The 15,673-nt window shown below is 47.2% G+C and overlaps 1 protein-coding gene across 6 annotated transcripts in view; it reads right to left on the bottom strand.

The window, feature by feature from the left end:
• The window catches only part of LOC120997076 (zinc finger protein 12-like), a 61,308-nt gene that overhangs the window by 16,570 nt on the left and 29,065 nt on the right, over positions 1-15,673 (bottom strand). For all 6 annotated transcript variants that reach the window (XM_040426987.1, XM_040426985.1, XM_040426984.1 and 3 more), the window contains 3 exons: positions 11,101-11,199; positions 9,270-9,368; positions 6,815-6,913 (listed from right to left, as the gene is read on the bottom strand). In XM_040426987.1, the coding sequence (XP_040282921.1) occupies positions 6,815-6,913; positions 9,270-9,368; positions 11,101-11,199 (297 nt within the window). The remainder of the gene's footprint in view (positions 1-6,814; positions 6,914-9,269; positions 9,369-11,100; positions 11,200-15,673) is intronic.

Raw genomic sequence — 15,673 nt, 5'->3', positions numbered from 1 at the left:
GCCGTCTCCTTGCGGTAAGTGCGGGTGACTATGTTGGAGTCGGTAACATTGCCCTCCAGAGTCAAATCCAAAAAAGCAATAAATGTACAGTTGAAATTGATAGTAAATTTCAAATTCAATGTATTATTATTTAGGAACTCCTCAGACAGTGGTATGGCGGTATGGTCACCTGACCGGAGGAACAACAAGTCATCAATGTAACGGCCATACCACCGTAATGAGGGGGCCCAAATGTGGTGATCTGAGAAAAGATAGCAGTGTTCCCACCACGCCATGTAGATGTTGGCCATGGAGGGGCGAGAATTTTGCTCCCATGGAAACACCGGTGCGTTGGAGGAAAAAAACGGTGGTTAAACATGAATACATTGTGTTTAAGCAGAAAATGGACAACATCACATATGTAGTCCTGAAATTCCAGGCTGAAACCAGCGTAAGTATTCAGGAACCATCGTAAAAAGGCAATGGCTGCAGCGTGAGGGATGACCGTGTATAAGGATGTGACATCCGCAGTTATCCAGACATTCTCCGGCCTCCAAGGAAATTCATAAAAGGACTGAAGTACAGTTCTGGTGTCTAGAAGGAAACCCGGAATAGTCTGGACAAGTGGCTGCAACCCACGCAGTAGGGATCGACCGATTATCGGTTTTAGAGATATCGGCCGATATTCAGGATTTTGACAGTTATCGGTATCGGCATCTATTTTGCCGATATTCCTATAACGTATTGGGAACACAGATCACGCTGCTCTCAGCGCTCTCCGTGTTCCCTCAGCAGCACAGGGGAGAAGGAAGCAGTGTCTCCTCCCCCTGTGCTGCTGCTGCTGCCAATTAGAGGAGAGAGGACAAGAGAAGGGGAGGGGCTGTGGCCACCGCTCCACCAATGAAGATAAGTCTTTCATTGATTCATATACAGGAGGCGGGAGCTGGCTGCAGAATCACATAGCCGGCTCCCGACATCTATGAGCGGTAGCTGCGATCTGCGGTAGTTAACCCCTCAGGTGCCGCGGATCGCAGCTACCGCTCATAGGTCGGGAGCCGGCTATGTGATTCTGCAGCCAGCTCCCGCCTCCTGTATATGAATTAATGAGAGATTTCTCTTCATTGGTGGCGCAGTGCGCCCCCCCCCCCAGTATTAATCATTGGTGGCGCAGTGCGCCCCCCACCCCATCCCAGTATTAAAAACGTTGGTGGCGCAGTGCGACCCCCCACCCAAGCCCCCCCCCCCCAGTATTAATCATTGGTGGGAGTGGCCACAGGGTCCCCTCTCCCCTGCTCCTCCGATCGGAGCCCCAGCAGTGAAATCCTGGGGCTCCGATCGGTTACCATGGCAGCCAGGACGCTACTGAAGCCCTAGCTGCCATGGTAAGCTCCATGCTGCTGTGTGCACAGACCACAGAGCAGCAGGGACAGTGTGAGCTCCTATTCACCCTGATAGAGATCTATCAGGGTGAATAGGACAAGGGTTCTATTCCCTAAGGGGGCTAAAAGTTAGTAAAAAAAAAAAAAAAGAAAATATTAAGTATAAATAAAAAAAGAAAGATTTACAAAAAAAATAAAAATACACGTTAACAATAAACATATTAATTTTCAGCAGATTTGTGTAGGATTTAAAAAAAAAAAAAAAAAAAATTTATACCGATATTCTGGGAATTTATCGGCTATCGGCTTGAAAGTTCACAAATTATCGGTATCGGCCCTAAAAAATCAATATCGGTCGATCCCTACCACGCAGACAACCGCTCCGTGAATGAACCTATCCCGGCCACGATAGGCCGCATAGATGGATACCACCTGCTCTGGGAAACTAGCAAAAAACGCCGAGCAGGGCGCAGACATAAGAAAAGGCGGGCGTTATCCCTCGCGTCAGAGAAAAACATAGTTCATTCTCAAGTGATCAATATTTCTTCTAAGATACTCTCCCAACCACAGATTGAAGTTTTGTCTAAAGGACTATCTTTTCCACCAACGTGCCATTTTGACATCTACAAGACCTTATTGGACGTTAACAAATTAGCTCGGGACCTCACCTTGAAGAAACACTTTGCTCATGTGGATACAGAAGAATCCTCTCCTGCTGGTCCGGTTCCTGCGTTTATCACTCCTGTGATGGCCTCTAAGCCAGACGAGATTGTCCTTTCAGGAACTTGTCCACATCTCTCATCTTCAGCAATGTCGGGACCTTTCCAATTCCCTGACTGTCTCAGATTTTTCTCACAATTTTGTTACTCACAACCGTGATTTCTATCCCGTACAGTCTCGCTCTCTGGCTCTTGATCATTTTCAGGAACCAGTGGAGTGAGATCTGGTTGCTTTGAGGGATACATGCCAGTCAGTGGCTACATTTTATATCAACTGTAACCTGTCCATTGCTGAAAAAATGGCTCTAAAAGAGCTTGAGAATATGAAGGATGTCATCATTAAACAGGCGGATAAAGGGGGGGGTCGGTGGTGGTCATGGACCGCTCCATATATCTTCTCATGTTAGGAGACTCGGACACATATCTGGAGATGTCACATGACCCCACCCCCCAGTTTCAGAATGATCTGGTTTCCTTGTTGTCCTCGGGGGTTAAGAGTGGTTTTATGGATCAGAAACAAGCTGATTTTATATATGTTTTACATCCTATTACTCCCATCTTCCACTCTTTGCCCAAGATCCACAAACCAGGCCTCCCCCCATCTATGCAGCCTATCGTGGCCGGGATAGGTTCATTCACGGAGCGGTTGTCTGCGTGGGTTGCAGCCACTTGTCCAGACTATTCCGGGTTTCCTTCTAGACACCAGAACTGTACTTCAGTCCTTTTATGAATTTCCTTGGAGGCCGGAGAATGTCTGGATAACTGCGGATGTCACATCCTTATACACTGTCATCCCTCACGCTGCAGCCATTGCCTTTTTACGATGGTTCCTGAATACTTACGCTGGTTTCAGCCTGGAATTTCAGGACTACATATGTGATGTTGTCCATTTTCTGCTTAAACACAATGTATTCATGTTTAACCACCGTTTTTTCCTCCAACGCACCGGTGTTTCCATGGGGGCTAAATTCTCGCCCTCCGTGGCCAACATCTACATGGCGTGGTGGGAACACTGCTATCTTTTTTCAGATCACAATATTTGGGCCCCCTCATTACGGTGGTATGGCCGTTATATTGATGACTTGTTGTTCCTCCGGTCAGGTGACCATACCGCCATACCACTGTCTGAGGAGTTCCTAAATAATAATACATTGAATTTGAAATTTACTATCAATTTCAACTGTACATTTATTGCTTTTTTGGATTTGACTCTGGAGGGCAATGTTACCGACTCCAACATAGTCACCCGCACTTACCGCAAGGAGACGGCAGGCAATAGCGCTCTCTTTGCTTCCTCGTGTCATCCTGCCCATGTACTGTCAACAGTAGTCTGACACAGGCCACGGCACAAGTCAAACATAAACCACGGGTAGATCTAGTTTTTCCAAAAAATAGGTGTAGCAGTGGTTCTGACTTTAACAGTGAGGTCCCCAAGAACAGCGCCCCAGTCTATAGTGCTGAATTCAGTGAGATCTGTCCGTGCTGCGCATGGATGGACCGTGGTCTGATGTTCTCAGCTCTAATATTAAATGTATTGCTCGTCGAGCCCCTACTTTGGGCCAACGTGTCAGCCCTAGTTTGGTTTTTGGATGATTCCCAGACACAGCAGAGCTGGTTACATTTTAAGGGAAACTACAAGTGCGGACATCGCATTTGCACCTGCTGCAAGCGTCTCTCAACTAGCCAAACTGTTGTCTCTGCGTCCAATCAAAAAACTTTTACTTTGAAACAGTATATTAACTGCAACACTAGTTTAGTGGTGTCCTGCATCACCTGCATGACATGCCGCCTACAGTATATAGGCTGCACCTCTAACAGCCTTAAAACCAGGATCCGCCGGCATATCTCTGATATTCCGCATGTGCAGACCAGGAACGTCTCTGCAGTCAGTTCACACTATGCGGCTTGTCATGCAGGTGATACCAGTGGCCTCGTTGTGCAGGGGGTGGAACGAGTTAAATTCCCTAAACGTGGAGGGGATCATAGGAGAGTCCTTTTTAAATAGAGAATCTTATTGGATCTTTACTATGGGTACCTGTGTACCAATGGGTCTTAATACTGCATTACTGACCCCGGTACTTTATTGTTTCCCTTGAAGTTTTTCTTCTTTAGCATATGTTCTTATGTCTCAGAGGTGGGGCTATCTGCTGATGGTGTCCACCTGATATGTCTGACCTTCCCCTTATTTAAGGCCAGTGTCTCACACCACCATGTTGTCATGAGTAAGGATCTGAAACGCGTAGACCTGATGTACATGTCCGGATTTTAGCACCTTTTTCATTAAAGCATCTATATGTTGTTTGGAAGCTGGATCTCCTTCACTTATATTTCTACTATCGCTTAGTTCCTGGCGAATATCCGTGCTTCCATTTCAACCTGGGACCAGGCGAGCCTCGACAATTACTTTTCTTTGATTTGGATGTAAATACCCTTTAATTAAAGCTGACAGTCTGCAGGTAAAGCACATCTTGTTCGTTTCATTTCAAATCCATTGTGGTGGTGTATAGAGCCCAAAATGTTACAATTGTGTCAATGTCCCAATATTTATGGACCTGACTGTATGTCATTTGGTGGTAAATTGGACTCTCCTTACCAAGTGGACTATCTGGGTGGATTTAGGTAGAACCCACTCTCCAAGATACCAGGCTACAAATTAGCACCGATGCACATGTTAACCATTTCAATATACCTAGCAAGTCATTGTCCCACCTTTGCAATCCTTCTATATTGGACACTCTCCAAGAATCAGGTTAAGGGTCCATTCACACGTCCGTGTGTGTGGATCCGCAAAAAACGGACATCGGCGATGTGCATTCCGCATTTTGCGGTCCGCACATCGCCAGCACTTAATAGAAAATGCCTATTCTTGTCCGCAAATGCGGACAAGAATAGGACATGTTCTATATTTTTCGGGAACGGAAATGCGGACCCGGAAGTGCGGATCCGCAATTCCAGGTCCCATAGAAATGAATGGGTCCGCAATTCCGTTCCGCAAAAAGCGGAACGAAAATGCGGACGTGTGAATGGAGCCTTACTGCAAAGACGATACAGAGGCCTCTCGACCATCTAATCATTGTGTCTTTACATGGTCAAATACTTAGGATAATCACAACATAAAGTCAAGTAAGTCAGTCCATATATACAACCAGATATAGTTTCAGATGGACTACTGGTGTCCACTGTCTACTTCAGTTCTCCAACATAAAATGAGAGCTGCAATCTGACTGGTAATATGGGTAAAGCAACCTTTTTGACACTGTTTTCGGAAGTGTTCCACAATGTTTGTCTAGTGGGTAGACAAAGCTTACATCAGTGCTCAAGGGAGGACAACCATAGAAGAACATAAACTCCAATCTAGGACCTTAAGCAAAAGGAGGACAATAAATAAGATGAATTTTTAACCTAGAACCCAAGACAAGGGAGGACAACCATGGAATGACAAACTCTGATCAAAGGCAAAAGGAGAACAGCCAAGGAACTCCAACCCAGGACCTAATGCAAGGGAGGATAACCATGGAAGAACGAACTCCAATCTAGGACCTAAAGGCCAGGGATGACAACCAAGGAAGAAGATGAACTCCAACCTAGGGCCTAAGTCTAAAAAGAACAACCATGGAAAATGATGAACTCCAACCTAGGGCCTAAGTGTAAAAAGAACAACCATGGAAAAAGATGAACTCCAACCTAGGGCCTAAGTCTAAAAAGAACAACCATGGAAAAAGATGAACTCCAACCTAGGGCCTAAGTCTAAAAAGAACAACCATGGAAAAAACTAACTTCAACCTAGGACTTAAGACAAATAAGTGACTGCTAGAAATGATTACCTTGAAATAAAAGCAGTCGGGTGTCTTGCTCAAGTGCATTACCTGATCCTTACAGAGATCAACAAGCTCCTGATACAACTTGTTTCTGCCCTTATGGTTGTCCACCTTGGCCTACAAAAATAAGACTTGAGAAGAGGTGACAACTATTACCCTAAATGCGTGTGTGTCCACTGACTACTCTGTAGAGGTGCTTACATACTGAACATTGCACATCACAACACACGTTGGGTCCTACAGACCTGTAGAGGAATATGTGCTGATAATCTGCCATGACAATATATTGCAAGTCAATTGCTGATCACTTAGTTTTAGACTTTTAGTTTAGTTTTACGCCTTCAATGCTGCAATCATCATTGGGTTTTTGTTCCTTCACCACAGTTTCCATCATATTTAGCAGTGCATCCCTTGTTTACTCATGGTGATGTGCTGTCGGCAAAGATTTCAATATACACATAAGAGACGCGATCAACGATTTATTGAGCGCCTCCTTGTTTGATGTCCAGAACAGGGTCCCTGAAGTAAATGGAGAGCGGCATACCCATGCATGGTGTCCAATCCATTAACTGCTATAGATGGAGGGTGAATGCCAATGCACGGTTGCTCTCCTTTCACTTTGGGGGCCCCGTTCTGGAGATAGAAGAGGGACCCAGAGGCAGGACTCACACCTAGAGATATGCCATAAACTGTGAGATGGGACCTTGAAGACTACACACTATGAGGGAATGTCTATGTCCTAGTTAATGAGCTCAATCCCTATAGTCCCTTGTGAAGAGGAGGTGGCTTCTGGGCTTGTCATTATAATAATGGTGTCCTGGAGTCACATCTCAGTGACCACTGAAGGAAACTAATAACATAAGCTATGGGTCCCAAATTCCAATGGAAAACAGAGTCACAGGTCTTTGCCGTTTCTTACCTCTTGATGATACTGTGGTATTGACCAGTCCTTGCGCTCCAACTGACACCTTGATATACTCTGGTTCCTCTTGCTTGATTGGCTTGGTGGTCACCTGGCCTGGATATATAACCAAACAATGTGTCACCGGAGACCATGTAACTGTGCCTCTATCAGTCGCTGATATTGATGGGGCCCTGGGCACTGAGGAAAAAAAAGGCGTGGTGGGATCACACCCATGAAGCTCTCACTGACCTTTAATGGTTTTCCTCAGGAAAGTACCTGTAGGCCTACTATAGTCTGTGCCCGGCCCAACAAGGTGAACGATAGAAGCACATTTACTGTATGTCTGTGAAGGTCCTCATTAGAGATGAGCAAATTTCATATTTTGAAATTCGTTTGCGATTCGTTTACTGGTAAAAGGTGAATTGTGTTATGGATTCCGTTACCACGGACCACAACGCAATTCTATGACGGAATGCATAACAGAATGGCATTCCATTATTCATTCTGTCACAATAGAAGTCTATGGGCTGGTAACGGAATCCATAACGCAATTCACCTTTTGCCAGTAAACGAATCGCAAACGAATTTCATAACCGGAAATCCGCTCATCTCCTAGTCCTCATTCATTTTGGTCATGGTATAACAGGAAGGATAAGTCAGAGCAACCAGACTTGTTGAATTTTTTTTCTTGAAGACATTTCGCTAGTCATCCAACTGACTTTCTTAATTAGAATAGCTTGTGCAAGAAATCTCTGGCATTAAATACTGGTTATTTGTGCTTCATTCGTGGAGGTAAGGTGCTGATTGCATTTGCATGACTGAAGCTATTAGATGTGGTTAAACTGCCTCAGGAGAGGCGTTAGAGCCGCATTGTAGGCGGCAGACAAACAGATCAACACAGTGGACCATAACATCAGGTTTGCACAGGAAGATGTGCAGAACACTCCACTGACTTTCCAGTGGAAAGAGCCAACACCTGCGGTCAGGACTCAGTCGTGTACCTACATCTTGAGGACAAAGGACACTTGTTTGACAGCAAGGTGTGCATCTAATTATGTTAAGTTGGAGAAATGAAGCTTGAATACAAGTGGAGGATGAGACATCTACTGTCTGCCACTTACAATGCTGTTCTAACATCTCTCCTAAAGCAGTTTAATCGCAACAAATAGCTTCAGTCATGAAAACGCAATCTGCTTCATATCTCCATAACTGATTGTAATTGAGAAATCCAGTTGGATGACCAGCGAAACATCTCCAAGAAAAATACAAGCCTAGTTGCTCTGACTGATCCAAACTGATATCATGTCTTACACTCTAGTCACATCCAGAGCTGCATTTGCTGGATGCCCTTGGAAGAAGACTAGTTTAGTTTATCGGCAATTCACAAATACTAGGTGACCAGAGAGAGCTTGTGCTATCACTTAATAGGCAGTTATCATATAATGACATCACCGACCACAGTAAATGGTCACATCACACGCTGCCATATAGGAGAGGACTTTTATAAAGAGCTATTTAAAGGGGCATTTTGGGAACAAGAAGTTATCCCCTATCCACTGAATGGAACAACTGTTAGATCACTGGAATTCTGACTGATGGGCCCCCCACCGATCCCGAGAATAAGGGTCCATAGTCCCATCACAGCAATAGTTCCTATGGAGCCCTGCCTTGGGCATCCTACAAAGCCCTGCCCGCGGGTTGCTACGGAGATCTGCCCGGGGGTTCCTACGGAGCTCTGCCCGGGGGTTCCTACGGAGCTCTGCCCGGGGGTTCCTACGGAGATCTGCCCGGGGGTTCCTACGGAGATCTGCCCGGGGGTTCCTAAGGAGCTCTGCCCGGGGGTTCCTACGGAGCTCTGCCCGGGGGTTCCTATGGAGATCTGCCCGGGGGTTCCTATGGAGCTCTGCCCGGGGGTTCCTATGGAGCTCTGCCCGGGGGTTCCTAAGGAGCTCTGCCCGGGGGTTCCTAAGGAGCTCTGCCCGGGGGTTCCTACGGAGATCTGCCCGGGGGTTCCTACGGAGTTCTGCCCGGGGGTTCCTACGGAGATCTGCCCGCGGGTACCTGTGGAGCTCTGCCCGCGGGTACCTGTGGAGCTCACAGACAGGGCTCAATAGGAACTATTGCTGTGGTAGCCTTGGATCCTTCCTAAGGCTCCAGGCTACCACAGCAAACAAACAGCTTCCCCAATCTCAGCACGGTAAAGCTGTTCGGATCCTGGGCGGGCAGCTCTCCCGAAGAAAAACCTCTTGGATGCAATGGTCACAACTCACCATGGCATCTGAGGGGTTAAATGTCTAATTGGATTTATCTCAGATCACAAACATCAGCCTTCGATGTCTATTTAAAGCAGCAGAAACCCGGCGGCTATGGCTCCCGCTCAGCCGTGTGAGCCATTGTAAAATGCTGGATATGTAAGGAGGAGGTCCAGAAGGGGTTACAGGGACGCCTACTTGATCTGGAGACATCTCACCTCTAGATGTGGCTCCTGCACCCTCTGACCCGGGGCCCCCCACTGGCCCCTTCATGTAGTCCAGGTCTTCATATTTCCTTAGCTGGGATGATGGCCGTCCTGTAACAGAAGAGTTTGTACCACTGTCAACCTCAATAATCCAAAAGGATAGAGGTGTAGCAGCCTCCTGACATTGAGGCAATAACTCTGCTCTCTGACCAGAATGGAAACAGTTTATTTAACATCATGTCTAAAAAACTGTAGTCACCTCTAGAGCTGCAGTGCTTGTGTCCTGTTATGTCTCAGGTATCATGATCTTATATCCTCCAGGGGGTGATAGTGAGATTAGATTGTGAGCTCCTGGGGACAGGGATGATGGGAGTGATACAATGTGTGTGAGATAGGGAGATTAGATTGTGAGCTCCTGGGGACAGGGATGATGGGAGTGATACAATGTGTGTAAAATAGGGAGATTAGATTGTGAGCTCCTGGGGACAGGGATGATGGGAGTGATACAATGTGTGTGAGATAGGGAGATTAGATTGTGAGCTCCTGGGGACAGGGATGATGGGAGTGATACAATGTGTGTAAGATAGGGAGATTAGATTGTGAGCTCCTGGGGACAGGGATGATGGGAGTGATACAATGTGTGTGAGATAGGGAGATTAGATTGTGAGCTCCTGGGGACAGGGATGATGGGAGTGATACAATGTGTGTGAGATAGGGAGATTAGATTGTGAGCTCCTGGGGACAGGGATGATGGGAGTGATACAATGTGTGTGAGATAGGGAGATTAGATTGTGAGCTCCTGGGGACAGGGATGATGGGAGTGATACAATGTGTGTGAGATAGGGAGATTAGATTGTGAGCTCCTGGGGACAGGGATGATGGGAGTGATACAATGTGTGTGAGATAGGGAGATTAGATTGTGAGCTCCTGTGGACATGGATGATGGGAGTGATACAATGTGTGTGAGATAAGGAGATTAGATTGTGAGCTCCTGGGGACAGGGATGATGGGAGTGATACAATGTGTGTGAGATAGGGAGATTAGATTGTGAGCTCCTGGGGAGAGGGATGATGGGAGTGATACATTGAGATAGGAACATTATAATGTGAACTTCGGGGGACACGGATTAATACATTGTGTGTGAGATTAAATGGAGATTAGATTGTGAGCTCCTGTGGACATGGATGATGGGAGTGATGTAAGATGTAAAATAGGGAGATTATAATGTGAATGTGATATACTAAGGTCTCATGCACACAGACGTTTTTTTTAGCGGTCCGCAAAAACGGTTTCCGTTGTTCCATGATCAGTGTCCGTTTTTTCTTCCGTGGGTCTTCCTTGATTTTTGGAGGATCCACGGACATGAAAAATAAATCTAAGTCAAGTTTGCCATTGAAATGATAGGAAAAAATGGACACGGATCACGGACGCGGATGACAATCTTGTGTGCATCCGTGATTTTTCACGGACCCATTGACTTGAATGGGTCCGCGAACCGTTGACCGTGAAAAAAATAGTACAGGTTATATTTTTTTCACGGCCAGGAAACACGGATCACGGATGCGGCTGCCAAACGGTGCATTTTCCGATTTTTCCACGGACCCCTTGAAAGTCAATGGGTCCGCGAAAAAAAAAACAGAAAACGGAACCACGGACGCACACAACGGTCGTGTGCATGAGGCCTAAGTGTGAGATGGGGAGATGGGAACAGGGATGATGGAGTAGGATTTTTCAGCCTATCAGCTCCCCATAATACAGCTGTAGTGCGCCCGCATTAGAACAGATGGACGGCAGGACGTTATTTACGGGGAGTTTTCTTACTGTCAGTGTCACCCGATCTCACCTGTAGGGGTCGCCGTAGTGCCGTTGGACCCGTGGCCCCCCACGGACACCTTGACATAATCCACCTTCTCTTGTTTGATCGTTTGCGATGACAACCGTCCTACAAAAGAAGATCAAACACAACGAAGCTTGAAAATGACACACAGTCTTCAACTCTAGTCACACCCAGAGCTGCAGTCACTGCTGATTTACTGTTATTTCTCATAAAGCAGGATGTTATGGATCAGTTTCCTCCTGCTATGACAGAACATGATCTCCTGTACAGCACTGAGGATACCAGTACTGATAATGCACCATGTGTCACTTGCAGTCCTATGTAAAACCACAGATAACACAGTAATAACTCTCTGAGTACAGATAATGTAGTAGAGGTCACTTGCAGTCCTATGTAACTCCACAGATAACACAGTGATAACTCTCTGAGTACAGATAATGTAGTAGATGTCACCCGCAGTCCTATGTAACGCCACAGATAACACACTGATAACTCTCCGAGTACAGATAATGTAGTAGATGTCACCTGCAGTCCTATGTAACACCACAGATAAAAGTGATCGCTCTCTGAGTACAGATAGTGTAGTAGATGTCACCTGCAGTCCTATGTAAGACCACTGATAACACACTGATAACTCTCTGAGTACAGATAGTGTAGTAGATGTCACCTGCAGTCCTATGTAACACCACAGATAACACACTGATAACTCTCCGAGTACAGATGATGTAGTAGATGTCACCTGCAGTCCTATGTAACACCACAGATAACACACTGATAACTCTCTGAGTACAGATAATGTAGTAGATGTCACCTGCAGTCCTATGTAACACCACAGATAAAAGTGATCGCTCTCTGAGTACAGATAGTGTAGTAGATGTCACCTGCAGTCCTATGTAACACCACAGATAAAAGTGATCGCTCTCTGAGTACAGATAGTGTAGTAGATGTCACCTGCAGTCCTATGTAAGACCACTGATAACACAGTGATAACTCTCTGAGTACAGATAGTGTAGTAGATGTCACCTGCAGTCCTATGTAACACCACAGATAAAAGTGATCGCTCTCTGAGTACAGATAGTGTAGTAGATGTCACCTGCAGTCCTATGTAAGACCACTGATAATGCAGTGATAACCTCCTGCAGTTCTATGTAATGGTGGAGGTAAACATGCTGATAATCAGGCAGATTATCTGGGATGAACGCTCCTGCGAACACTTGTTACCAACAATCTGCCCGTCTAATGGTGCAGCCGAAACCGTCGCTTCGTGCAGGCGAGTAAAAGATCCTTTCTGGGCAGCAGATCGCGCGGTGTAATCAACCCTTTGCTGCCCAGACACAATGCAGCGACATACTGTGGAGGTACAGCACTTCACCTCCACTGAACGAGCAGGAAACACATGAGGAGTATAGATAATGCAGTAGGCATCACCTGCAGTCCCATGTAACATCACAGGAAACACATGAGGAGTATAGATAATGCAGTAGGCATCACCTGCAGTCCCATGTAACATCACAGGAAACACATGAGGAGTATAGATAATGCAATAGGCCATGGCGATTAGGAATTTGGTCCTGGCGCTTGGGTATTTGTCAGCCCGTTTTCAAAGGTGCACAGGCGATGGGTGCGGAGCGCCGGAGGGGGGGCCCGTTCTGTCCGGAGGCAGCAGGAGTGGAGATGAGCGCCTCCATTGTGGAAGCGCTCATCTCCATATTCATCTGAATCGCCGTCCTCAGGACAGCCATACAGATGAATGGTGCGGAGGAGCACGGGAGAGGCGTCTCCCTTGCCCGTTCCTCTGATAGGCTACAGGCCTAGTGCCTGTAGCCTATCAGAGGCCGGTGCAGGCGGCGCTATGACGTCATCGCGCCACCTGAGCCGTACAGTGCAGGACACAGGCCGGAAGAGGCTGCATCGCATCACTGACAGCAGCATAAGGTAAGTACATGAGTTTATTGTATTTATTACTTATAGTATACTGTGGCAAGAAGGGGGGTGGGGGCCCTATATACTGGCACATTATGGGGGGGGCACTATGGAGAAGAGGGGAAGCAATAAAGGGGCCCTATATACTGGCACAATATGGGGGGGCACTATGGAGAAGAGGGGAAGCAATAAAGGGGCCCTATATACTGGCACAATATGGGGGGGCACTATGAAGAGGGGAAGCAATAAAGGGGCCCTATATACTGGCACAATATGGGGGGGCACTATGAGGAGGGGAAGCAATAAAGGGGCCCTATATACTGGCACAATATGGGGGGGCACTATGAAGAGGGGAAGCACTATGGGGACCTATATACTGGCACAATATGGGGGGGCCACTATGAAGAGGGGAAGCAATAAAGGGGCCCTATATACTGGCACAATATGGGGGGGCACTATGAAGAGGGGAAGCACTATGGGGACCTATATACTGGCACAATATGGGGGGGCACTATGGGGGCCTATATACTGGCACAATATGGGGGGGCACTATGGGGGCCTATATACTGGCACAATATGGGGGGGCGAGCACTATGGGGCCCTATATACTGGCACAATATGGGGGGGCACTATGAAGAGGGGAAGCACTATGGGGCCCTATATACTGGCACAATATGGGGGGGGCACTATGGGGGCCTATATACTGGCACAATATGGGGGGGCGAGCACTATGGGGCCCTATATACTGGCACAATATGGGGGGGCAGTATGAAGAGGAGAAGCACTATGGGGCCCTATATACTGGCACAATATGGGGGGGCACTATGAGGAGGGGAAGCAATAAAGGGGCCCTATATACTGGCACAATATGGAGGGGCACTATGGAGAAGAGGGGAAGGAGCACTATGGGGGCCCTATGTACTGGCATGCATTATTGGGGGGCTCTATGGAGAAGTGGGGGGGGGGGGGAGCCCTATGGGGGCATCTACTGGGGGCTTTATGACGCGGCTCCACCTGGCTCCTAACTTTTTTAGCGGGCTCCTAGATTCCAAGGAAATTTGTCAAGCCCTGCAGTAGGCATCACCTGCAGTCCTATGTAAGCCATATACTGTATATAACACACTGTTACATGGGTCAGGTATGTGATTGTGTGTGAGGATGTTCAGCAGTGCAGTCATGAAGAGGTTAACACAGGAGCCGCAGTCCTGGGCTGGATATACCGTTAATCATACCCTTTTGTGCGGTGCCCCCTGATGGGCGTCTCTGCGCCGATGTCACTGTCTATAAACAGATGGGCAGACACAGAATGGCGTCCCAGAGGCGTCCGCTCCCCTGCCCTCCCCAGTGGGCTCCGGGCTCAGCTGCCGGGGCGCAGACGTAAATATGGCGGTCCAGCGGGACCTCCCACTCACGGTATATAAAGACCTGGGATAACAGGTGTCAGGCAGACCCCTGAGGCAGCGGCGTAAAATAGCCGCGCTGCACAGCGGGAGACGCCTCCGAGACGCCGGGTGCCGAGAGAATAGCTGCAGCACATTACACTAAATGTAACCTGATCTACGGTGTAATGTACAAGGTCTGGTAAATCAATAAACTACACGATGGGAAATAGCTCATAATACAATATATAACATATCACGTAACATGAAATAATATAAAATACCTAAATATCAGGTAAATTAATAAACGACATAATGTAAAACAATGGATAATAGTGTATAATGTAACATGATATAAAGTGTAATACACTGCATTATAATATATAACGTAACATGACACCGGCCGACCTGTTACATGTGCACTTGGCAGCTGAAGACGTCTGTGTTAGTCCCATGTTCCTATATGCCCGCAGTGCTGAGAAAGATTGTTTTACTATATGCAAATGAGCCTCTAGGAGCAACGGGGGCGTTACCATTACACCTAGAGGCTCTGCTCTCTCTGCAACTGCTGCGCCCTCTGTACTATGATTGACAGGACCAGGCAGTGAAACATCATCACGCCCGGTTCTGTCAAAAGTGAAGAGGACACAGCAGGTGCAGAGAGAGCAGAGCCTCTAGGTGTAATGGTGACGCCCCCGTTGCTCCTAGAGGCTCATTTGCATATAATTAAACATGATCTTTCTCAGTAACGCGAGCACGTATGGACACCGGACCAACACAGATGCCTTCAGCTACCAAGTGCACATGTAACAGGTCAGCCAGTGTCATAGGGACAGAACTGCTGACAGATGCCCTTTAAAACCTGAAATTTGAATGCTTAGTCCTTGTATGCTCTAATAATCCATGGCCTTTCAGAGAACCTAGTTTGATGCCTCGGAGCAGTGTGCGCCCGTGTGCAGTTCTGGGTTATCCGTGTGGTTCCTGGCAGTTTTTCTGACAGCGAGACCTGACATTTGACTGCCTGATGGACAGTCGGCTACAAACTGCGCCATAAAAATACTATGGTGCCAGCTTAAAAGGTGTTTCCAGGATTTTTATACTGATGACCTGTTCTCTGGATTGATCAACAGTCTCTGATCGGTGGGGGTCCGACACCTGTGACCCCCACTGATCAGCTGCTTGAGAAGGCAGCGGAACACCTGCGAGCGCCGCAGCCTTCTCCCCGCTCACCAAGCACAGCGCCGTACATTGCATAGTGGCTGTTCTTGGTATCGCGC

This window comes from Bufo bufo, chromosome 4 (genome assembly GCF_905171765.1).
Source record: "Bufo bufo chromosome 4, aBufBuf1.1, whole genome shotgun sequence".
Taxonomy (NCBI): domain Eukaryota; kingdom Metazoa; phylum Chordata; class Amphibia; order Anura; family Bufonidae; genus Bufo; species Bufo bufo.
The sequence above is the reverse complement of the archived record's forward strand: the minus strand, read 5'-3'. Positions and strand labels throughout refer to the sequence as shown.